Source organism: Caretta caretta, chromosome 10 (genome assembly GCF_965140235.1).
Source record: "Caretta caretta isolate rCarCar2 chromosome 10, rCarCar1.hap1, whole genome shotgun sequence".
Lineage (NCBI taxonomy): Eukaryota > Metazoa > Chordata > Testudines > Cheloniidae > Caretta > Caretta caretta.
In genome coordinates, this window is record NC_134215.1 from 49,935,518 (window position 1) to 49,961,636 (window position 26,119).

Sequence of the window (26,119 nt, forward strand, 5' to 3'; positions counted from 1 at the left end):
TGTGTGTTATTTTTGTTATAGTACCTTGATTTTTGGAATTTTCTTTTCAGGGATAGCATTGAATAGACAATATTATATGTTCATATATCTTTTAATAGAGTTTTTTGAAGATGAGATACGGGAAAGATGGAAATTTTAAAATAATTTTACTATTAATTATTTGTGGAGAACAGTTATCAGTTATATTTGTTGAGCTGCTTCTTGATTTCTTTTTACATGATGATTGTATTGATTGATTTATTGTGCTCTTAGCTAAATGTCAGAGATACCTTTGGTACACTATAAAGCGGCAGTGACTTTGATAATATATTTATTTTGATTTATGCCTAATAGTAGAATGTTTTGGAAAAGTATTATTTTTGCTTTTTTCTTAGGATTAATGTTGTACATGTAGGTAAGCAGGAAAAAGGTATAATATAAATTTATGGTAAAATTACGTAGGTATATAGGCTTGCCTGTGAGACTGATCAGTATGTCATTGACATGCGTGTACATACATCATTTTCTTTTCTTTTTCAAAAGGATTTTTTGCTGTGTAAGGCTGGTGGTAAAATTTAGGTGCAGCCAAATCTCTGCCAGAAGCTGGTTTCACAGTTGTGGTTCTCCACACCCAAAGCTCTGCCCTTACTCCCTGCAAGGCATATCCTGACTTCTGTCAGCCAAACTTCTCTGGCTGATTGCAGCTTTTATTTCATGGTGCAGAGAAAGGCAGTCACTCAGATAGCTGGCGTCAGCCCACTTAGGGCTTTGTAACTGAGGATTAGGCTTTTGACTTGCACTCAGAACTGGATATGCAAACAGGGTTGAGCATGAAGCACTGGTGTGAGACCTTGTCAACAGTTCTTCTTGCTTAGTAGATGCGCCGCTGCATGCCTTAATTTAAGGGTGGCCTTGGTCAGTCTCCGGTATAGTGCATAGCGCATTACAATAGATCCATATTTGATACAATAAGGTGTATGATAAAACTTTGTATCCATTTCTGATTTTAGAGACTACATCATCCCATTGGCAACATCCTATCCTGTTTATGTTGTGGCATGTTGTGCCTTGTAATACATATCATATACAAGGGCCTATGTTTGTTTTCTAACTCCAGAGATGAGATCCTCTTCCCCATTCCAGTCCTATTCTGCTATTATTTAAAAGGGCTGGAGTGGTGTAAAGGGTCTCTAAAAGCCCTGATTTCATCTAGAGTAGGTTTCCCTTGGCGCAGAAAATGTAGAGGAGAGTCATAAAACTGCCTTCAGAGGAGCCTCGGTGGGTATATCTACACTGCATTTATATACCCTCGGCTGGCCAATGCCAGCTGACTTGGGCTTGTGGGGCTAGGGCTAAGGGACCTTTGGATTGTTTCTTTTTGTTTATTTTTTATTATTGTTTTGTTTGTTTTGAGAATGTTTAATTGCATTGTAGAGGTTTGGGCTTGGTCTGTAGTCTGAGTTTTGGAACCCTCCCACTTCACAGGGTCCTAGAGCGTGGGCTCCCTCCTGAGCCCAAACGTTAACATCTACAGTCCTGCCAAACAGTCCCTTAGCCTGAGTCAACTTGCATGAGCCAGCTGCAGGCTTTTAATTACAGTGTAGACGTAGCCTGAAAGGCCATGGTATTGGGGCCAGGAGGGGCATGGGGCCTCAGCACACAGCACTGTAGTGATTTCAGACAGTACTGTGGCTTATAGGCAACCTAGGGAGACTGCCGTAATTTAGGTTGTCTTCTAGGTGCTGCTTAAGCCCTCAGAGCAATCTAGGATTGGAAGGATGTAAAGGTGGATTAAAGCCACTTTAGGCCATTGCCGCCTGGGCTATGAGCTCTAAGCTATCTAGAGACAAAAGTCAGACTCTTACCCCACCTCTGCTTCTGAGGACAAAATGTCAGCAACAGAATATTGCATTGCAAGATTTATGCAGGTTGCGTGCCAATGAAATAATCTCATCTTCCCCCTTCTCCCCCCCCATTTACAGTGGTGTTGTAGCCCTGTTGGCCCTAGGATATTAGAGAGACAAGGTGAGTGAGGTAATATCTTTTATTGACCATCTTCTGTTGGGGGAAGAGACAAGCTTTCAAGATACACAGAGCAGACCTGAGGAAGAGCTCTGCAGCTCAAAACTTCTCTCTTTCATCAGTAGAAGTTGGTCCAATAAAAGATATTACCTCATCCACCTTCCTTCTCTTTTTATTCCCTGCATAGACATGAGCAGTTGAATTTTGTATGCATCCCGTTTTCTTGTTTTCAAACATGTCTAAAACAACTAGTTAGCCTTAATTTATTAAATGTCCCATGTAAATAATGTAAATGTAAATAAATGTAAATATGTGAATGAAATTGTCAGAAACTAGAAAATTAATATTTAAGATTGTGTTATAGATTGGGTTAAAGGTCTTTGAAACTGCACACATAACTGCCCATCTTCATGTAAGACTGTTGTCAGAAATCATGATGCTCCTTTATGAAACCAGGCAGCTGAAGCAATCGGAGAACCATCCAAAACATAGACACATGGCAAATCTTGAATAGAAATTTAACAGTGTGGCACACAAAGGATTTCTCTGGGGACTGATATTGCAAATGCAGGGAGTAGGGCATTGATTGGATTGAAACTGTGTTTTGTTTGGGTGTCTGTGCAAGAAATAGCACAAAGACCAGAGAAGCTTGGAGAGAATGCAGTTACACAGAAACATTTGTAGCATGGCCTGAGAAAAAGCTGAGAGAGAGATTTTGGGCTGAATGCTGGCTGAAAGAGACATGGAGTTGTGAGCAAAGAAGGCATCTGCTTTTGTTTGATTCCTCATGTGTTCAGTGAAACAGGACTTTTTATATTCTTTGTAAATAAACAGGATTTCATTAAAGATATGTCTCTCCATCATCAATTTTTCCTAACAGAAACAATCCAAAGGTCCCTGAACTTTGGCTAACTACTTGGATCGAACAGGGGTAACAGTTAATAGTCCATCTTCAACCCACATAATAATGGGAGGGGAGAAAAACCCAGTTTGAGTTGAGGATGCCATTATCATTCTTCAGACTCTTTTATTTCCATTTATTGTATTGCATCACAGCATTTAAACAAATCACTTTGTAAAGGAGAAACAATGTAATTTTCAAAACAGTAGAATGTTAAGCCTTCCTGTGGGTGGTAACTCATAGTGAGCAAATCCCATCATAACTCTTCTTACTGTGCAGAGCAGTGCTAGAAATCAGTAGAGATCACTTTTCTGTATAAGCTGTGACAAAGTCACAAGAAAATAAAAGGTAGAAGTCTGATAGAAAAACATAATAAGCTGACAATGGCAAGAGTGAAGCTTAGAACTCCTCTGGGCTTTAAAGTACAGAATAGAAGTGATAGTAAAATTAAGAAATAAAGGCAAAAGTTCCCAATAAATTACTTCTCTGTCATGCAAAATAGTGAGCACTTGTAGTGCTACAGAGAAGGACCCCACTTGTTGTTCACGTAAATAAGAAGTGATGGTTGGGGCACTTCATATATTCTCTGGTGCGTGACTGCTTCCCCAAGGGCAAAAGGCTTAATGGAAGATATTTTAAAGTGCTTAAAAGGAAGACTCTTGTCTGAAAGTATGATACCTCAGGGCTTTAGTTCAAATACAGAATTTAGCTTTCAGAGAACAATTACAGGTAGATAATTTACCCTCTACATGCCTGACTGACCATATTCTTCTGAATCTAGTCTGCTTACTTGGTTGAGAACATATGTTTTTCTAAACATATACTATTCAGTCTTTACTTCAGTCTTCACTAAAAAAGTTAATTGTAACCAGATGGTTAACACAATTAATATTAACAACAAGGGAGAAGGCTCTTGGAAAAGAACAGGTTAAGGAATACTTAGGTAAGTTAGATGTGTTCAGGTCAGCAGGGCCCGACAAAATTCACTCCAAGGTACTTAAGGAACTAGCTGAAGCAATCTTTGGCCAGTTAACGATTACCTTTGCGAACTCATGAAGGATGGGTGAGGTCCTGGAGGACTGGAGAAGGGCAAACATAGTACCTATTTTCAAAAAGGGGAAAAAGGAGGACCTGGGGAATTTAGACCAGTCAGCCTAACTTGGATACCCAGAAAGATACTCGAACAAATTATTAAACAGTCAGTTTGTTCAAATCTGGAGGACAATAAGGTGGTAAGTAATAGCCAAGATGGATTTTTCAAGTACATGTCATGCCAAACCAATCTAGTTTCCTTCTTTGACAAAGTAACTGGCCTACTGGATGGGGAGAAGCAGTAGACTTGATAAAGCTGGACTATAGTGACGCTCTTGACTCTGTTTTGCATGACATTCTAATAAGCAGTTTATGGAAATATGGCCTAGATGAAATTAGGTAGGTGCAAAACTGGTTGAAAGACCATACTCAGAGTATTTATCGATGGTTCATGTCTCCTGTGGCCTTTCAGGGGTCAGTCCTGGTTCCGGTACCATTCAGTGTTTCATCATAACTTGAATGATGGAGAGGAGAGTTTGCTTATACAATTTGTGAATGACATCAAGCTGAGAGTGGTTGCAAGCACTTTGGAGGACAGGATTAGAATTCAGGATGCTCTTGATAAAGTGGAGAATTGGTCTGAAATCAACAAGATGAAATTTAAAAAAGACAAGTGCAAAGTACCACATTTAGGAAGGAAAAATCAAATGCATAAATATATAACAGGGAACTGGCTAGGCAGCAGTATTGCAGAAAAAGATTTGTGGATTATAGTGAATCACAAATTGAATATGAGTCTTCTGCTTCAAAAATAGCAGATGTTATTGTGATATGTATTAACAGAAATGTTATATGTAAGACAGGGAAGATAATTGTTCCACTTTACTTGGCACTGGTAAGGCCTCAGCTGGAGTATTGTGTCCAGTTTTGGGCACTGCCCTTTAAGAAAGATGTGAACAAATTGGAGAGAGTCCAGAGGAGAATAACAAAAATTACGAGGTTTGGAAAATATGACTATGAGGAAAGGCTGAAAGCTCTAGGCATGTTCAGCTAGAGAAGAGAAGACTGGGGTGGATGTGGGGGAAGGGTATGAAAACAGTCTTCAAATATGTAAAAGGTGATCAATACAGAGGATGGAAATCAATTTTTCTCCATGTCCACTGAGGGTAGGACAAGAAGTAATTGGCTTATTTTAACAAGGAAGATTCAGGTTAGATATTAGGAGGAGCTTTCAAAATATACAGATAATTAAGCTCTGGAACAGGTTATATAAGGAGGTTGTGGAATCCCCATCATTGGAAGTTTTTAGGAATAGCTTAGACAAACACCTCTCAGGAATGGTCTAGGTATATTTAATCCTGCCTCAGCACAAGGGGATGGATGAGGTGATCTCTAAATCCCTTCTAGCCATATATTTATCTGATTCTGTGAACCTGATAGAGCTATTTCAGTGTGTCCTCTAAATATGATTTTAAGACAATAGTGTAGATTGCCCCATTCTGTAAAACAACCATATGGAAGTACTTCTTTGCACAACACACAGTCGACTTGTGGAACTTGTTGCCAGGGGATGTTGTGAGGCCAAAAGTATATCTGGGTTCAAAAAAGAATTCATGAAGGATATGTCCATTAATAGCTATTAGCCAAGATGGTCAGGGAATGCAACTCCATGCTCTGTGTGTTCCTAAACCTCTCTGACTGCCAGAAGGTGGGACTGGATGACAGGGGATGGATCACTTGACAATTGCCCTGTTTTGTTCATTCTCTCTGAAGCATCTGGCAGTGGCCACTGTCGTAAGGCAGAATACTGGGCAGATGGACCAGTGGTCTGACTTGATATGGCCATTCTTATGTTCTGACACCCTCAGGAGAGGGTTTGTGTGCAAAACAGTGCAAAGTTCACTTTAAAGAGTTTTTATGAGACTGTTCCCTCACAGTGGTAGAGATTTGCAGACACACAGATTTTGCAGCAATATCCTCTCCAAAGTACACACTTCCTAAGGATCTACAGGGAGGAGATCCCCTTTTTGTGTGGAGACAGGAGCTGTCTGTCCTTCAAGGATAACTATTGCTTCTCTGTCTATCTTACCCCTGGGCAACATAGCTTTATTAGGAGCCATGCTGCCATTGATCACATCCCACAGCAGCTATGCATGCAGTAGCATCAGCATATCCTGCCTCCAACTCCACACCTTGTACTCTGTGGAGTTGCGAGCAGAGAATCTTCTGAGACAAAGGAGGTGGAACTTCTTCCTCTCCCCACATATGGTCTCCTCTTTTTAAAGGTTCTGGGGTGGATCAACTGAGCCATGATGCATTGTCATTGTATAAAAATAGTTCTTGGATGACTCTGATTTGGTGACAGGTTTCAGAGTAACAGCCATGTTAGTCAGTATTCGCCAAAAGGAAAGGAGTACTTGTGGCACCTTAGAGAGTCTCTAAGGTGCCACAGATACTCCTTTTCTTTTTTCTGATTTGGTGGTAAAGCTATTTTTCCAATTGTTTAACTAGCCATTAAATATTTATTAAATTTTACTAGATATTTTTCTATTTTGCTTATTAAAATAATTCTGATTATGGACAATGTTGTAATAGAAAAGACTAGGCATTGTAAGAATTTCAGCTGGAAGATTTGATCTTCTCTGTGGCTCATATAGTCTCTCTTCGTGTACTGTAACCTCCCATGAACATACAGTGACACTGCAATGTTGATAGATAGGTAATATGTAGTAATTCTTCTGGATTGTTTAAGCAATAACTTTAATAATTATATTTTTGGAGTTTAGAGATTAAAAAGACCACTCTGGTCTTCTGAATCTTTAAATTACATTTTAAGATGAAAATCAGTTTTATAATTAAAGTCTATATTAACTGTGGAAATAGCTTTAATTTCACTTTTATGTTTACTTGGTAACACTTCGTACTTGCCTGATGTGTCTAGAGAAGGTATTCAGTGGTTTAGAACAGTATTAATTATATAAAAAAGAGTTACCTTATGGTACTAGACAGGCAAATCGCTGCCTACAGTTGAGAAGTCACACAAAGTCTGCCAGGTCTGAGGGACTAAAGGACATTGATGATGATAAACAAAAACAGCACTCGTGTTGACTCATATTTTGTCATCTTGTTTGTCTTGCCTATTTAGTTTGAAAGCTATGTGAGCAGAGAACATATTGTTAGCTAAATTTGTGAAGTGTCATTTATATTTACAATGTTATATAAGTGTTTTGTAAAAATAATATTAAATAAGGAAATATAATATCTGGTAATTGTTCCTCTAGCCTTTGTGTTACTTATTTTTATTTTTAAATTGTCCTCTGAAAATAAATAATTGTTATTAAGAAAACCTTTCGTATAGATTTTATTCAAATAATCTTAATTTATTATTTTGAATATTTCTATTTTAATCTGGGAAATTTTTCACTATTTTTCCATATACTGAAAAAATCAAGTGGATACATCATGCAGTGTTATAAATGTTTTAATTGTGCTAAAGATCAAATTCCAATACAAGATTTATACTTGTAAAGAAAATAAAACCTGACCCTATTACCAGCATTTAACACGTTTGGATTAATCCAGGATATATTGAAAATGTGTGTGTTTGTTTTTGAAGTTATACATATGGGATTTATTCAATCTTATGATTTGGAGTACTTGGTTATTGATTAGATTGTCACTGTGGATAATGTTTAGTGCTTCCAAATGCGGCTGAGCTCTGGTGACTGGTTGTGGTTGAAATTGCAGACAAAAGGGTTGCGGTAAGGATGCAAACAGTGGAAATGTGTGTAAGAAGATCAGCTGTTGTGTATATTTCCTCCTGGCTTTGGATGCTGCCTAAGGCAGTATCTCAATAACTCTTGCTAATGGTTTGGAGCTGAGGTATTTGAAACCACAAATGTATGTATTGATACTGCTTTGATGCTTCATGCTTAGGGATACAGTGACAAATTGGTTAAATTACCTCTAAAAGAAGCAAGTTTAAATATAGTCTTATTTCATTTAAATTAGTCTGTCCACTGGATCAGTGGTGACAGAACTGGTGAATAAAAGACCAAGTAGGAAACAAAAATGAAATGCTAAATTGTGTAGATAAGTGCTATATTATAGTCGCCCCACATTCAAGTTAAATATTGATTTTTTTCCGTGAATTTTATATCTCTGTTTTATTTTATTATTTAGCATTCTCTAGCCCAACAGAAGAGTAGCCCTCTAACCCTTTGTAGGACATGACACACTCCCCAATTCATAATGAACGGTCTGTGCTGCCCTCCTGTGAAATTTGGAGATGGTCCCAGTCACATTGCCATGAACTCTGACGAAGCTTTACCTCTAACTTCCATCCACCAGACTTTGTGACTCTGGCACAGGAACATGTTCGAAAGTTAGCTCGTCCCAAACAGTTTGCTATGTTCTAAGTTGCTCCTAAAGCGACATTTTTGCAGATGTGAGCAGATGAAGTGAATATGTATTTTCTGATTCGGCCTGTCTCAATCTACTTAATGGTGATGATAATAATTAATAGTAGTAATCCTCATCCAAGGATCTTAAAGTATTTTCACCTATCTCTTGAAGTAGGTTAATATTATCGTCCCCACTTTACATACGAGTAAATCTGGGCACAGGAAGGTAAGGTTACACAGTGAGTCAGTGGCAGAACTGGGAATGAAATCTAGAGTCCTCTCTGTCAGTCCTGTGTATTACCCACCAGATCATCCCTCTGTACAAATATTCGTACTTGAAATATTTTCTTTCTTCCCTTTTACTCTCTTGTTCCCAATCTCACTCTGCCCCTCCTTGTTTAATGTTTGGAAAACAAAGAAAATAGATTGCATACAAATATATTGGCGCTAAGAGAAATTAGGCTAGTGGTCAAGGTTTTCCTGAACTCAGTGAATGGATAATCTGTATTGACTCTCAGATACAATATGACAGACAAGTATTATCTAAACAAACAGTGTGTTCTTCTGTTGTCCATCATCAGGATGGGTTCATTTATCTTCCATTTCTTCATACCAGCGACAATTTCAGGGTTCTTCCATCTTAGTTTTTAGGGCCATTACATGTATTTTGATTAGTTTGACAACCCCAAAAACCACTGGGTCTTGAATTGATTTCTTACTAGAGTTGAACCTCTAGAAGAATGTTTATTCACACTTCATCTTCTAAAAGAAACAATCTGGAAGTTCTATGGCTGATCCTCCTTACGCTGTATTCAGAAAGACAAAGTGGTTCTGAAACATCACCCCAAAGCCTAGTGAGATGGTCATAGATTTTCATATTAGCAAATATATAAGTCTCATGCTGTGTTATTCACAAGTCTTATCTATCCATGAAATGACATGTCATAGGTTAGATATTTAAAAAGTTTTTAATACTGTTTGGAAAAAGGTCAGAGTTATTTGTAAATTTTCCTTTTTTTTTTTTCCCTTTGGAGAAATCCAAATTTCAATTCAGAGGCTTTCCAAATGGTTTCTGGTTTGTATCTAGGCCTTTTATGATCAGGCTGGAGTCTCAATTCCAGACAGATTGAGGGCATTCTGTGAGACCTGTGGCTACACTGGCTGCCTCTATTAGAAATATGTCTATTTTTGAAATATGTTAGGCTGCGATGTGGAGTTCACACCTGCATGAAGTATTATTCTCTTGACTCTGAATATAGATCAGTTGCTCCTTTCAGTAGAGCAGCGCTTCAGTCTGTTTCTAAGTCGGCACTCCCTGGCCTCCTGTGATTGTGATTCTGCTGATTAGTCTCCTACACTGGTCTGCTGAGACAATTCGTTAAAGCAAAATGAAGGTTGCCTAGCAATACTTGGAATTCTCAAAATATATAGGGCCAAATTCTATTCTGTTACCCCAGTGTAAACCAAGAATGACTCGGTTGAAGTCAGTGAAGCGAATAGATGGCAAATCAGCGTGAGATTGGGTGGAGGCCTCTGCTGAGACACATTCATCATCTTTCCTCCACTCCTCTTTGCAGTCCCTTAATGGATGCTTTGATGAGGAAAGAAATTGAGAACAGTTATGGGATCTTGAACATTTGGATCCTAGATTGTCACAAGTGCTCCCAGTAGCTTTAACTACTAACAGTTCAGTGGTTTATGTGCATGGTGCAAGACTGCTACAGTGGAGGCAACATCTTTTGGAGAACTCCAGTTATTTGTGTATATTATATTGTTTTTCTCCCCCATCACACAGTTTTTGCCTCTTCTTTAAGGCCTTATGTTACTGTGATTTTTCATTGACTGAGAGTGGTTCAGTGGCACTCCATTAGATAGAGTAAAGGGATTACTTCCCTCCCCCCATCCTCCACTAAGATTAAACACACTGCTTTGGCAACTGTCCCTGACTAGGAAGCAAGAATCCAAACCAAACCCTCTGGGTTCTTCTAAGCATTTATAATTTGGCTGTCAAAAAAGTATCTCTGCACTGAAACTTGTTGTGCAAACTCTCAGCCTCAGGGCAATTTTTAAAACAAATGACTAAAACAAATATCTGATTGTCCTTTTCAAAATTAAATAGAAAGACAGAAGAGAAAAATACTAGGTTTGCCTCTTTTTTTATGCAGGAATAACTGAAAATGGCACCTAATCTGACAAATATTTAATCCAAAATGTACGACATAATTACTCTGGGGAACTAACAACTTGTAGAAAAAACTCAATACCCATTTCCAGTCCTGAGAATGAACTGAACATTTGTGTCTTAATAGAGTTCTTTTCTCTGGTATGTTCTATTGGTGAGAATGGTGGGAAACTGTTCCATCTTGTGGTCTCCTTTCCCACCCCCCCACCTTCCCTGCATTTTAGTGTAGGGGAGTGAAACTGAGAAGCTTTGGTTTCAAAGTTGACTACATTTATATCTGAACAAACTAGACTCCTTTTTTCGAAAGGTACATGCAATAGGAACTAAATCATTGTAGATTTTTTTTTATACAGGGGACTGGAAACTGATTGAGTTTCCTTCCGCTCATGGAGTTTCTTCTTGATTATTCTATGGGAGATCCCTGTGTTTCTGCACAGCTTCTGGACCCACATGACTCATGTACGAGCAGGAGCTGTACGTCTATGGTATCTCCTACTGTTGCTGACCCTCTCCTGCCTTGACACCTCCCATCCTATCCCTTCAATGTATGTGTGTTGCACTCTGTGGTGGGTTAACCCATGTATGTTATTTCTGGCTTGGGTAAGAGGCATTAAATTACATCAGCAATCCCTGCTTAATTTAGGGGTCATGATAGATTAGACAGCAGGGCTGGGCTGTCTATCCACACCTATGAAGCCAGGTCCCTGCAGAGGACCTAGGGATGTGTTTCCATGGAATCAGACAGAAAAAGAGAACACTAGTAAATTTACTGTAGATATTTTGTAAAAATAATGAGGTCTTACTAATATTAGACATCCTTCCAGTGGTCTGCCACTAAGCCGTTGCTATGAAGTGAGGGGAGGCCATTTTTGTATGTGTGAATTATAGGGTGTGAGGCTCTAATGTCTAGAGACCTGTCCAATATTTATTCAAGGGTTGCCCTCTTTAATTGCCCACTGCTGAAATTAATGTCACCTTTTCAACTAACTAGAGAAACCCTTCAATTAAATATATATTGTTTTCATTCCAGTTCAAAAATTCTACCATATTGATACTAAACTTGAAGGATGATGAGGTATTTTCATTATTTATAAAAACCTTTAAGATACAGGAAGCTGTATGAGATCACAGGACCACACATATACTGTTTTGCAAATGCATTATGGTAAGTCTTCTCCAAGGTGTTTAGGAAAGGTGGGGACATCCATGGAAAAGATTACCATGAGCCCCAAATGTAGGAAGAAGAAGCAGGGATTAAAATATGTATATATTTAAAAAAATGTGGTGGTGTTTGAAATGAAGCTAATGTGTCAGGACTGGAGGAAGGAAATACACTAAGGTAGAAAAAGAAAGCATGAAGAAGTCATTAGAATGATGCAGGGGGGAATTTTAATATTGTAGAAATTCTTCTGTTTCACATTTTCCTGTTGACATTGGTTTTAAGATCATCCCCTCAACCCCAACCTGTTTTCTTAGCTTGTAGTGGCCCTTTAAAAATCAGTATGAGTTACACTTGACCTTGAAAAATAATGGCATTTAAAATTGCCTTGAGTCTAGTGTAGCAGCAGTCTACCCCATAAAGGTTCCTTTTTGTCAGCACCTTCTCAAGTGGTACAAGTTTCCACTGCTTCAGCACCATAGGGTATATCTGCTACACTCAGTACAGTAGGTGAATTAGAGAGCCAAGACCCTAGGGCCCTGTGCAGTAGTATTGTGTATCAGGAGGACAAAGGGATGGCGCCAACCATCCTGCTGTATGCGCCAGTAACTAGAATTAATTACAAACCAATCGAATCCGTTGCAGCCAATTGGTAAACTAATTGGTAATTTTAGCTGTACATCTATATGTAGTTATCTGGATGCCTGTAACGGCGCTTTCAGAGCCACTTTTGTTCTGCTTCATCCTGCTTGACAAAATGGCCTTCATAGCTTTAGGGAGAAAGATGTGCATCAGTGAATATGGGGCCGCTCCAGCTGCTTGTCTTGTTTGTATTCCCTTGTTCGTAAAACATGACTCAGATTACAGCTGCATGGTACTGCTCTGATCATTTCTGATAAAGTGTAGCTAAACATTCCTTAAAATAGGTTGTTTAAGCCATTTATTGTATTTTCTTTGTGCCATCTAGCTTCAGAAATATAACTCATATTTGGATTAGTTCCGTTTTTAATAGGGAAAATCTAAGTAGCAGACATTTTAAAATAAATTATACTGAATTAATCTTGCTTTCTATGCTCTTACTGTTAACGTTCAGCGCAAGATAATATGACTGATTTAAACTGAATTAGAAACCTAGACTTTTATTTGTGAAATTGGAAGAAGAGAGCTGGCTAAAACACATAATTTGTTTATTTCTTGTAGCAGACTTTTCTTACCAGTTACTTTGCAATGCCAATTATCTTTTAAGAATAATAAATAAAATGTTTTGTTTTTGTGACACTTCAAAATAAAGACAGCATAATGTTGATATAAAAGTTTTGATTTTTTATATATATTTGTAAATATTTACTATAATACACGTTTAGACTGTCCAACAGATGTATTTGTAGTTATCTTTCATCTTTCTATGTATATGTATATATAAAGTCTCAGTGTTAACATTTTTTTTATTAGTATTTGTCAGAGAGTTCTTTCTTCCCTTCATTTTGGGTGAAAATTACCCCTGAGGGTAGTCCACTCCATGGACTATACACCACTTATGTCTCAGTTAAGTCCTATTTTGAGTGCTTAAGTGGGAGATAAGTGGTCCATAGGCCTTGTGCTGGTCTTCTGCACAGGACTGAATTGCATTTGCCTGAATTAAGTAGAAGAGAATAAGGAAGTCTGATTTAGATTATACATATAGCTATCAGTTAAAAAAAGTGAAACAAGTAAGAGCTCATACCTAGGTAAATCTCCCACTGAAATTAGTGGGAGAATTGCCTGGGTGGAGACTACAGAATCAGGCCCTACTAGGGGAAATGGCCTTTTCAATTTTAACTGTTGTTTTCTGTGTTTAAGGGCAACCTTGACATAGTTAACACACTTCCAAAGCTTGAATGAATTGGAAACCAGTATGTACGGTGAATCATTTTCACAGTAAAGCTTAATAATATTTTTTGCTACTAGAAGGAAGTAAAGACTTTTAATTCTGTTTTGCTCAGTGTACATGATTATTGTGCCGCTAATTTTCTTCTTTAGATGTGAGAAATTATATTAGATTCATATTATAGGTCTGCAGTTGTAAAATGGTTACTCGTCAGTGTATACATGACTAGGTTCTATCAGATTAATCTGATCTTGCAAGATCTGTTCATTATCAATTGAATTCCAACATACTGTATCAGTCTGGCTTCAAGCCATGAAAGGCAGTCATGGATGCAGCTTTCACTTTGTCTGACTGAAATAGCTGATTTTGAATCACTTAAGAAATGTAGGTAAATTCTTGAACAATTATATTTCATTCAACAGTGTCTTTCCAAAAAGATAATAGAATCACTTATCTATAAAAACAGGATGTGTAATCTGATCATTGGCTGTTATAAGAGCTAAATATGTAATTATTCTAAAGCCATGAATATGGGATTCTGTGATTTACAATTCTTAAAGTGCAGTTATTTTGAGAAAAGTGAATGTAAACTTTACATCCTGGGGTTCTGTGCTTAGTAGTGCTCTCAGTAACTTCACATCAAATATGTTCTGTTTACAAGTCAATTGCCAATGCCATAATCTCTCCCTGTATACTTTCTGCCTCTTAAACCATCACCAGTAATATTCTGTCATTACAGTATAATTTTGTTGATGCTGAGGTTGAGTAGAATCTTATGTGGCAATATCACATATACATTCCATAATCTCCAGACAGACTAGTATTGCTGTACACCAGCAGGATGTTCTGTGTGCCACAATTTAGGAATTCTGCTGAAGAGGGGTTCTCTCCTGTGGGCTACAGAGCTAGGTAGTGTGCTTTCTGCCTTCCCCAGCTGCTGATGTCCTAGGATTCATTAGAGTGGACTCTCTCCTGCTGACTTTACAAAATGTGCAGCCGCCCTCCCTAATCATTTTGCACATTACACAGCCAAGTGAATCATTAATGTTCGTGCAATGTAGTTTTCCTGTGCAGTTCATAAGTTTATCAAAACTGTATGCAAAATGTACTGCCCATATCCAGCATGTGATTTTTAAAAGATCATAACTTGTCAAATCAAAATCAAATTTCACTGAAACATTCAGAAACACTTGTGCTTAATGAGACCTTTAACTTACATGCCAGATTTCAGCTTTCTGTCCTTAGCCGTTTTTTTTGCAGAGACGTTCAAAAAAGTCACAAGAATTATTTATAATAGGAAAAGTATTTTTAACTCTCCTTTAAGTCTGAACTGTTTTTGCTCAAGCCATTCAAAGGCTCCACTTACAAGCAGGGACCAAGACTGGTAAATTTCAGCTCCAAAAGTTTAATTTTCAGAAAGTTATCGGCAACTTGAAGCAGTGTCAGAATGGAAAATATTATGCAACCTTTACTAAAGCGGATGTTGCCACTTTCGTTGTAATAGAGTGAAATTTGTACTATCTGGTCAGGTTTTTTGCTGAGTTCTCTATTCTTCCAATTTTGTCTCTTTCTTTGCCTTCCCCACCCCCATAAATACAAATACCTGATGTAGGTTGTTGTTCTTTCAGGAGGTTCTAATGATGCTAGATAACTATGTAAGAGATTTCAAGGCATTGATTGACTGGATACAGCTACAGGAAAAGCTAGAAAAGGCTGATGCTCAAAGCAGGTAATCAGATTTTTTTCTTTTCTTTTAATCTATTTCCTAATATTCTCTCAGGGTGAAATTCACCCTAGTGCAGAGGTCAACACAAGGACCTATGAGCCACTTAAGTCCTACTTAAGCAATATTGCCAGCTCCAATCATTAAAAAACCATGAACAGAGCCATATGAAATCATGGTATTTTTTTAAAAAAAAAAAAGTATTTTGGGTTCCTTTTATTTGCAGGCTAGTAAGTGAGAGCATACTCAGGTTCCCTGCTGTGCTTGTTCGGCCCACACAGAAGCCTGTGCTGCCATGTCTTTATTACTGTTTTTAGCCATGCTAGCTAGATTAAAGCTAGAGTGGGTATGCCAGTCTGTACTGTTATCACATCTCCTATTGCAGTGTAGACATACCGTTGGACTCCTAGGTCATTTGAATGACTGAAAATTTTACCTACTATCTATGAAAAAAGAGCAGCCTAACTGTTTATTTGGGTTCCTGTTTTCCCAAGGAAAGCTAAATTCTGCTTTCTATAAACAATTTCATAATACCCTGTTCTTCTTGGCGTCATCTGTGTAGGTGTCCTCACCTTGCAAAATCTCTTAAGTAATTATCTGAGAAGAAAAAGCTTAGAATTTAGGCTCCAATAACATCAACAATAATAATACCTAGCTCTTACATAGCAGTTTTCATCAGTAGATCTCAAAGTGCTTTACAAAGGAGGCTTATAAGCATCACTATCCCCATTTTACAGATGGGGAAACTGAAGCACAGAATGGTGAAGTAACTTGCCGAAGGTCACCCAGTATTGCATTCAGATCAAGCCCATGCTTTTCCTTGCCCTATTGATTCCTTGCTTGGTTCCATTTTTGCATTAATCAATAGTTAACATATTATATATTACAACCACTGGCTGTGCCCACATTAGGCTAGTTCAGATAAAATTTCCCACTGTTGCTACATCACCAACATCCACTGATTTTGTTTTACTTCAAGTTGAAATAGGAATATCCATTAAAAAAATGTTGTAATGACTACTTAGGATTTATTCTTAATTCATTCTCTCCTGAATTTTTAGACCTACTTCATTGGCCTGGGAAGTAAAGAAGATGTCTCCAGGACGCCATGTAATACCAAGTCCATCAACAGATAGAATCAGTGTAACATCAAATGCTCGAAGAAGTTTAAATTTTGGGTATGAAAACAGATAATAAAGGCACTGAAGGAAAGCTAACTCATTTATTAAAAGGGTTCAGGGTTAACTCGTACATAATTTTCCTTTTGCAGCTAATGTATTGTTTTGGGTGTTATTTGCTAAGCCATATTTGAACCCAAATGTTGATATGTGTGAACATGAGAGAGAAAAATACCCAACACATTGTGTAAACAAAACAAAACCTACAATAGATGACCTAATTTTTTCTTTTATTTAATCAGACATTTTATTCCTCTGCATTCCAATGACCTGATGATAAAAGCAAATCAATCTATTTCATGTTAACTGTTTAATAAGATGAGCAGCCATTTCCTTCTACAAAACAAAGGTCAAAATATATGTAATTAACATTTTAAAATTGCGTGTGTATGCACCTGTGTATGGCAAGCTGAGTGTGCAGGAAGTTAATGTTGATCACTAACAATTAATGTAAAATGAAATTGATTTTGATGAGCAGCAAAATTTATATTAGTCTGAAAGACAGAAAATATTTATAATAAAAATACTAAACCTCTTATTCAATTAAGTGCCAGTATGTGGAGCAAGCACACAAAAATTACATTTAAATTATTTAACTCTATTTCAGGGGAGCATTATCTTCACTAAAGCCCACATTTTGGAAAGCACTTAAGCACAAGCAGTAAGTCCATTCCTATATACAGGACATGCTTTAACTCCAGCCCATTGGGACTTACTGCATGTGCTTAAGTGCTGGCTCATATAGGCCTCAATTCAGGAAAGCATTCCTTAACATTTAGAGTATTTATTCCACTGTGGTTCTAATGTTCAGCTGCTTTATATCAAATATTTCTAAATTAGTGTCAGAAGTTATGTTTGATAGAGAAATTTGTTACACTAAGAAGGAGCTATAATATTCAAAAATAAATATATCCATTTTAAGTATCTATCTGAATATCAAGTAGTCAGTTCTAATTTTCACAAAAAAGAAAACTAGAAAATCCTTGCCACTAAGACCAAACTAAGAATTGTAAAACCTCTCAGTTAGTTAGGTAGTACCCATTATGCCTCTGGCATTTAGGGCACCGACAAAGCTCCACTCCTGTTGTTTCTGGCAAGTCTTTCAGTGGTTCCCCAGCTGTGCCCCAGGTTTTTCAGCTCACCTTCCACAGTTCTTCGCCATGTTGTTTTTGGGTGACGTCGTTTTTGCTTGCCTTCAGGTTTCCATCTTATTGCTATTCTGGTGATGGAATCAGTTTCCATCTGAAGCACATGACTAATCCATCTCCAACACCACCTAGTAATGATGGTGCTCATATCTTCTTAGTACTTCTCTGTACCAAATTATTATTGTATAAAGAAATTTGCAGCAAATTCAGCTATTAACTCAGGAGGTGTTTGGTGGCTTATGCCCCAGTCCTGGATTGAGAACTGTGTGGTACTCCTGTGGAGTCCTCAGTGCTGGACTGGGGACTTATTTGTATTGTAGCAGTGTCCTTGGTGTGTAACAGGGTTGAGTGATTGCTGGTCTCTCTGTTCTTGGAACATATCGTGCAGGTCAATGAGCATATGAAGTTGGTATATTACTACTAACTTTTGGGAATGTTGTCCATCTGCTTACATAGAGGATGAAAATGACCAAGATGATAATGGGAGTAAATAAAAGCAATCAAACGAGGAGTGAAAAACGGGGAAATAGCATAAAAGCTCTTTAGACTAACAACCAACATAATAAAACTCTCTAGGAATGTTTTTCACTTAAGTCATTGTTATATATATATATATATATGTTCAGCTTTGCTTTTTTTTCCCCTCAAATAATAGTTTTAATTTTGTGTTTCTGGTTTTACCTTGTCACTAGCGCAGAGAGATGGTTGACAATTCCCATAAGTTATTAAGGCAAGACGGCAGCTAATGGAATGCTCTTATTTTGTCACCCTTTAGATATCTACATGCCTTCCTTTCTCTCTTTCTCATTCAGGGTATGTCTACATTGCAGTCAGAGGTGTAACTAGCATGTGTAGACATATCAGCTTAACTTTGATCCAGCTAGCTCAAATAACAATAGCAGTGAAACCATGGTAGCATGGATGGCAGAAAGTCTTGTACAAACCCGTCTGCGACCCTGGCTATGTACTCGAGTGGCCAGCCCTGACTTCAGCCTAAGCTTTCTTCCCAAGCCTGGCTATTCCATGTCTATGTACCTAGTTCCTTCTGACTAGATGGCTACCTCTACCTCTGTTACAGCCTGTGGAGTTAAGAAATCACACCTGTTACAAGGAATCAGCAGGTGCAGCTGTGTTATATAAGATTGTGCTAAAAAAAGTCAGTCAAAAGGAAGATCCCTGCATCCATATAGACTTTTAAGATCAGAAGGGACCATCATCATCTTCTAATCTGACCTTCTGCACATCGCAGGCCACAGAACCTCACTCACTCGTTCCTGAAACTCACTCGTTCCTCTTACCTCTGGCTGAGTTACTGAAGTCCTCAAATCATGGTTTAAAGACTTCAAGTTACAGAGACTCCACCATTTACAGCAGCTTGAACCTGCAAGTGATCCGTGTCCCACACTGCAGAGGAAGGCAAAAAACCCCAGGGTCTCTGGCAATCTGATCGGGGGAAAAATTCCTTCCTGACCCCAAATATGGCAAATCAGTTGGACCCTGAGCATGTGAGCAAGCTTCAGCAGCCAGACACCTGGGAAAGAATTCTGTGTAGTAACTCAGAACCCTCCCCATCTAGCGTCCTATCACTGGCTGTTGGAGATATTTGCCACTATCAATCACAGATCGGCTACATGCCGTTGTAGGCAATTTCATCATAACATCACCTCCATAAACTTAGCAAGCTCAGTCTTGAAGCCAGTTAGGTTTTTTGCTCCACTGCTCCCCTTAGAAGGCTATTCCAGAACTTGACTCCTCTGATGGAGGAACTTCACTCCTTGAACTAATTTCAAGCCTAAACTTGTTGATGGCCAGTTTATATCCATTTGTTCTTGTGTCCACATTGGTGCTCAACTTAAATAATTTCTCTCTCTCCCTGGCATATTATCCCTTTTAGGTATTTATAGAGAGGTCATATCTCCCCTCAGCCTTGTATAATGTGTGACAAAGTTCCTCCTCTGCCTTCGTGGGTCCTGTGCTTATTGGCGGATTTGCTCGCCTCAGAGATTCACGGCCACCCTCAGTTTGGCCATTTTAGTGAACCCACAATCCAGGTCAACCCCTCCTGTGTCTGACTAGGAGTTGGGAGGTTTGGGGGGAACCAGGGCCCACCCTGTACTCTGGGTTCCAGCCCGGGGCCCTGTGGGTTGCAGCTGTCTAGAATGCCTCCTGGAACAGTTGTGCAAGAGCTACAACTCCCTGGGCTACTTCCCCATGGTCTCCTCCCAACACCTTCTTTATCCTAACCGTAGGACCTTCCTCTTGGTGTCCGATAATGCTTGTACTCCTCAGTCCTCCAACAGTATGCGTTCTCTCTCAGCTCTTAGTGCCTCTTGCTCCCAGCTCCTCACACACATGCCACAAACTGAAGTGAGGTCTTTTTTAAACTCAGGTGCCTTGATTAGCTAGCCTTAATTGATTCTAGAAGCTTCTTGATTGGCTGCAGGTGTTCTAATCAGTCTGTCTCTCTTAATTGTTTCCAGAAAGTTCCTGATTGTTCTGGAACCTTCCCTGTTACCTTACCAGGGAAAAGGGACCTACTCAACCTGGGGCTAATATATCTGCCTTCTATCACTGTCCTGTAGCCATCTGGCCCGACCCTGTCACATATCCCCCCTGCCCTGCTCAACACCATGGGGTTGGGCAACTTGGGACGTCAGGCAGTGTACTCGTGACAAGCTATCTGCATTGCCATGGTGGCTTCCAGACCGGTGTTTTATGATGAACTGGAAAGGTTGTAGGGACAGGAACCATCTGGTCACCCTTGCATTCCTCTCTTTATTTCGATGCATCCACTGGGGGGGTGCATGGTCGGTCACAAGGGTAAACCTTCATCCCAGAAGGTAATAATGTTGTGTTTCTGTGGCCCATTTCACAGCTAGGCACTCTCTTTCAACCACGGCATACTTCTGCTCTGTCGGGAGGAGTTTCCTGCTGTGGTAGAGGATTGGGTGTTCTTCATGTCCGACCATCTGCGATAGGACAGCTCCCAATCCTACTTCAGATGCATCTGTTCGTAAAATGAATTCTTTGTTGAAGTCTGGGGCTATAAGCATGGGGTTACTGCAGAGGGCTGTCCACAGATCCATGAATGCTTTCTCTGGGTATCTGTCCACTTCACCATATCTGGACGCCGGGCTTTTATCAGGTCTATCAGGGGACTTGCTCTGGTAGCAAAATGGGGAATAAATCGTTGGTAGTACCTCACCGCACCCAGGAATGCCCGGACTTGCTTTTTCCGATTCGGCTGGGGCCAATTTTGGATAGCCTTTAGTTTGTTTAGTTGGGGCTTGACCATGCCCCTTTCTACAATTTAGCCAAGGTATTTAGGCTCAGCTAGCCCTATAGCACACTTGGCTGGGTTGGCTGTGAGGCCAGCCTGTTTTAGCGTGTCCAGAACCGCTTCCACCTTTTCTAAGTGGATTTTCCAGTCGGGGGTGTGAATAATCACATCATCCAGGTATGCCGCTGCATAACTGGTATGGGGCCGTAGGAGCTTGTCCATAAGACGCTGGAAGGTGGCAGGTGCCCCATGCAGTCCAAAAGGAAAAAACGTATATTGAAACAGACCCTTTGGGGTAGAGAATGCCGTCTTTTCTTTTGCATCTTTGGCAAGGGGAATCTGCCAGTATTCCTTTGTTAAATCAAGGGTGGTCAAAAATCTGGCATTGCCCAGGCGGTCAACTAACTCATCGATATGGGGTATGCATCGAATTTGGATATCTCATTCAGCCGGCGAAAGTCATTACAAAACCTAGTGGTGCCATCGGGTTTGGGCACCAACACAGTCGGGCTTGACCACTGTCTGTGGGACTCTTCAATGACTCCCAGCTCCAACATCCTTTTTACCTCTGCCTTGATCTCCTCCCTTTTTGCCGCTGGGACCTGATAGGGCCTTAAAGTTACCTTTGCCCCAGGGCCTGTGATAATATGGTGATATGCTTCGGTGGTCTGACCTGGTTTGGTCGAAAACACCTCCTGGTATCGGTTGATAATCTCAGTTACCTCCTTCTTCTGGTTTGGTGTCAGATTAGTGGATATCCTGATATGCTCCTGCATGTTATTTCCCTGGATTGGGGTCTCTTGGGCCACTACACAAGCCTCTTGTTGGTGCCAAGGCTTTAAGAGATTAATGTGATAAATTTGTTCTTGTTTCTGGCGTCCTGGTTGCCACACCTTGTAAGTTACTTCCGCCACGGGTTCAACCACCTCATAGGGCCCCTGCCATTGGGCCAGAAGCTTGCTTTCTGCCCTGGGTACCAACTCCATCACCCGATCCCCTGGTTGGAACTGTTGGACTTTTGCCTGGCGATTGTAATGGGTTCACTGGGCCTCCTGTGCCTTTTCCAAATGTTCACGTAAAATAGGGGTGACCTGGGCTGTCCGTTCTCGCATCTGCAACACATGGTCAATTATATTTCTCCCCTCATTGGGTTCCTTTTCCCAGATTTCTTTTGCGATATCTAGTATGCCATGGGGGTGGCGTCTGTATAATAATTCAAAGGGGGAAAACCCAGTTGAGGGCTGAGGTACCTCCCGGATTGCAAACATAAGGTAGGGTAGTAGGGTGTCCCAATCCTTCCCGTCCCGACTTACCACTTTCCTTATCATTGCCTTGAGGGTTCGGTTAAACCTTTCTACCAGCCCATCGGTCTGTGGATGATAGACTGAAGTTCTCAGGGTATGTATATGGAGCAGCGTACAGAGGTCCTTCATTAGCTTAGACATAAATGGAGTACCTTGGTCGGTTAATATCTCCTTTGGTAACCCCACTCGGGCAAAGATCGCCACCAACTCTTTAGCTATCATTTTAGAGGCCGTGTTCCGCAGGAGGATGACTTCCGGGTAGTGAGTAGCATAATCCAGAAAGACAAGTATATATTGGTGGCCCCGGGCTGTCTTCAGGGGTTGCACAAGGTCCATTGCTATTCGCTTGAAGGGGACCTCTATGATGGGAAGGGGTACTAAAGGTGCCCTCAAGTGGGGACGGGGACTGTGCAGCTGACACTCCGGGCAGGACACACAGTACCTCCGCACTTCTTCATGTACTCTGGGCCAGAAGAATCATCGCAGGACCTGTACCAGGGTCTTTTCTATCCCCAAATGCCCCCCAAAAAGATGACTATGGGCAAGACTTAATACAGCATTCTGGTGTTTTTGAGGTACTAGGATCTGCTGTACTTTCTGCCCCCGTACTGGTGCAACCCGGTATAAGAGATTCTTCTTCATTATGAAGTACGGTCCTGGTCCCTGGGTTTTCCCTTCCATGGGGACCCCATCTATTTCGGTCACCTCCTTCCTAATGTTGTCGTACCTTGGGTCTTCAGCCTGGTCCCATCCAAAATTTCCTCTCCAAGGGCTAATCTGCCGGAGATCTAGGGGGCCAGTCCCTGTCGCCTCTACTGGTTTAGAGTCGTTAGGGTGTGAGTCAGACTCGGGTGCTTCTCCCTCCTGGGTGGCCTCCTTTTCAGCTGCTCGGGTCCACCTACCTACGAGAGTGAACCTCCGGCTTTGGGCCATTATTCGGGTTCCCAGGGCCTTAGTTGCCCTCCTTTCCCTTTTCGATTTTCTACCCTCTCTGGGAGTGGAGAACAAATCTGGAGATATTTCAGAGAAGATTGGGGGTTGACAGTTTACTGTGGATGCCTCACTGACTTCAGGGTTTGCCCCTTTCTCTAATTCCCCTACCAGGAGTAAGTCTTCAAACCCTGGGAAGTTCCTACCTATGAGCACTGGGTATGGGAGTTTAGGGACTACACATGCTGCTATCTCAGTATTATTCCCTGAATCTTGATTTTTACTGGGATGGTGGGGTAATAACCAGCTGTCCCATGGATGCATGTTATCCCTGTACGCTTAGCCCGCAGCAGCTGACTATACTTCACGAGCTTCCCTGAGACAAGATGATAGCACTCCCCGAATCAACCAGTGCCGTGGTCTCTACCCTATTTAGCTTCGCTGGTCTGGTGTACATATGTGGGGTTAGTGAGACCCCCACAAGGTGGATTAGGGAGCATGGGTCTGCCCAGTTCCCCAGGTTACACTGCATAGGCTCCTCAGCATTGGGACACTGTGCAGCTATGTGTCCCCACTCCCCGCAGGTGTAACATCTGTATGGAGCCCTAGGCGCTCCTCGGTCTCTTGGTTTGGGCGGTATAACATCACGATCCTCTTCCCCCTCAGTGCTCCGACTCTGTGGCTTCTCGTGGGCCTTTAGCCCCTCTCTTTTTCCACCTGGGCTCTCCTGGTGGCACAGTCACCAGAGCTCTAGGGCTTGGTGCTGCTAGTTTAACCCGGGGTGCTTCTTCCTTAACTGGTCGAGTCAGCTCCCTCGCCGTCCTTCGCTTTTCTACCATCTGTGACCATAGGTGGAGAGTTCGTTCCGGCTTACCCAGGCACGAAGGTCTAGTGGTAGTCCTCTCGTACCGGTCGATGACCAGAACCTCTAGTATCTCCTCCGGACTCCGGGACTCAGTTCGTAACCACTTTTGTGCGAGATGGATGAGGTCATATAACTGGGACTGTGGAGTTTTGTTTTCCTGGTATCTCCACTCATGATATCGCTGGGCCCACACTGCGGTCGTTACCCCAGATCTGGCCAGGATCTCTGCTTTCAGCTGGGGGTATTCTGCCACAGCCTCTTCAGGCAAATCATAGTAGGCCTTCTTGACCTCCCCAAACAGGAAGGGAGTGAGGATGCCAGATCACTGTTCTTGGGGCCAAGCCTCCCGCAGGGCTGTCCTCTCAAAGGCCAGGAGGTATTCCTCTACATCATCCTCCCCGCATCATTTTCTGCAGCCAATTGCGGGCATGCATGATCTGCATCCCATCATGGCCGCGGTTCAGCTCTGTAAGGGCCCTTACCTGGTTTACCAGTTGCCGCAACGTAGCCCGGTCTTGAGCAGCCTGGTCCATCAGCAAGCGATTAGTCTCTTGCTGCAGCCGCACTGTCTCCTGTTGGGTGGCTGCCTGGTCACAGGTAGCCTCCTGCTGGGCAGCCGTGGCTTGTATCAGTGCCCGCACTATGTCCTCCATTGTGGTGGGGAAAAAAATTAAAAAAAAAAAAAAAAAAAGGGAGAGGGTTTATACAACACCCTCCTTCTTCTGCCGCGCTGTGTACACCAGATCCCACTCCTGACACCAGTTGTGACAAAGTTCATCCTCTACCTTGGTGGGTCTTGCGCTTATTGGCGGATTTTCTCGCCTCAGAGATTCACGGCCGCCCTCAGTTTGGCCATTTTCGTGAACCCACAGTCCAGGTCAACCCCTCCTGTGTCTGACCAGGAGTTGAGAGGTTTAGGGGGAACCCGGGCCTGCCCTCTGCTCTGGGTTCCAGCCCAGGGCCCTGTGGAATGCAGCTGTCTAGAGTGCCTACTGGAACAGCTGTGCAACAGCTACAACTCCCTGGGCTACTTCCCCATGGTCTCCTCCCAACACCTTCTTTAGCCTCACCATAGGACCTTCCTCCTGGTGTCTGATAATTCTTGTACTCCTCAGTCCTCCAACAGTATGCATTTTCTCTCTCAGCTCCTAGTGCCTCTTGCTCCCAGCTCCTCACACGCACGCCACAAACTGAAGTGAGCTCCTTTTTAAACTCAGGTGCCCTGATTAGCCAGCCTTAATTGATTCTAGCAGCTTCTTGATTGGCTGCAGGTGTTCTAATCAGCCTGTCTCTCTTAATTGTTTCCAGAAAGTTCCTGATTGTTCTGGTACCTTTCCTGTTACCTTACCCAGGGAAAAGGGACCTACTCAACCTGGGGCTAATACATCTGCCTTCTATCACTGTCCTGTAGCTTTCTCCCGCCCACTTCCCGGATCCCAATAGGATCATTGTCCTGTAGCCATCTGGCCCGACCCTGTCACAAATTGTACTAACACTTCTCTGTTTCTACTAGAAATCCCTCACGTGATGCATCCGAGGACTGCATTAGCCTTCTTCACGGCCGTATCATATTGGTGTGATGATGTATCCATAATTGCAGATCCTGGCACTCTATTATAGTGAGAGAATTGGGTGCTCTTTCTTGTGTATGCCTGATGTGATTTTCTACAGGGACAAAGTCATCCTGCATATATATTCCTGTTCTTTCTGAGTTTTGAAAGTAATCGTCTTCGAGTGATGGTCCCTATGTGTATTCCATACGTGGGTGTGCATGCGCACCATGTGCTTGATTCCGGAAGTGTTTCTTAGCAGTGCCTGTTATCCTGCACATGCGCAGTGCATCTCCTCATGCTCTCAGCTGAGGGTATAAGAGGTAGTACGGGTCGATGCCTTCCCGTTCCCTCTTACTGCCACATGGCCTGAATTGGGACCCACTGTTCCTTTGTGCTTTTAATCTGCTAAGAGAGTTATTCTTGTTTGTATGTAGATATTTTTACAGTTAGTAAGTTATGTTTGCCTAGTGTAGTAGTTCTTTTTCCCCGTTCAGGGACCGTCCCCTCCTCCCGGGTACTATGGCCAGGATCCTGGGCTTCAAAAACTCTCTCCTGCTTGTGCTCTTTCTCCCTGAGCATGCTGCGCCATCTGT

The 26,119-nt window shown here is 41.3% G+C and overlaps 1 protein-coding gene across 8 annotated transcripts in view; it reads left to right on the top strand.

Annotated features, from left to right (window-relative positions):
* Positions 1–26,119, top strand: part of SCAPER (S-phase cyclin A associated protein in the ER) — a 369,412-nt gene that overhangs the window by 71,814 nt on the left and 271,479 nt on the right. For all 8 annotated transcript variants that reach the window (XM_075132981.1, XM_075132982.1, XM_075132983.1 and 5 more), the window contains exons 6-7: positions 15,174–15,274; positions 16,330–16,446. In XM_075132981.1, coding sequence (XP_074989082.1) covers positions 15,174–15,274; positions 16,330–16,446 — 218 coding nt within the window. The remainder of the gene's footprint in view (positions 1–15,173; positions 15,275–16,329; positions 16,447–26,119) is intronic.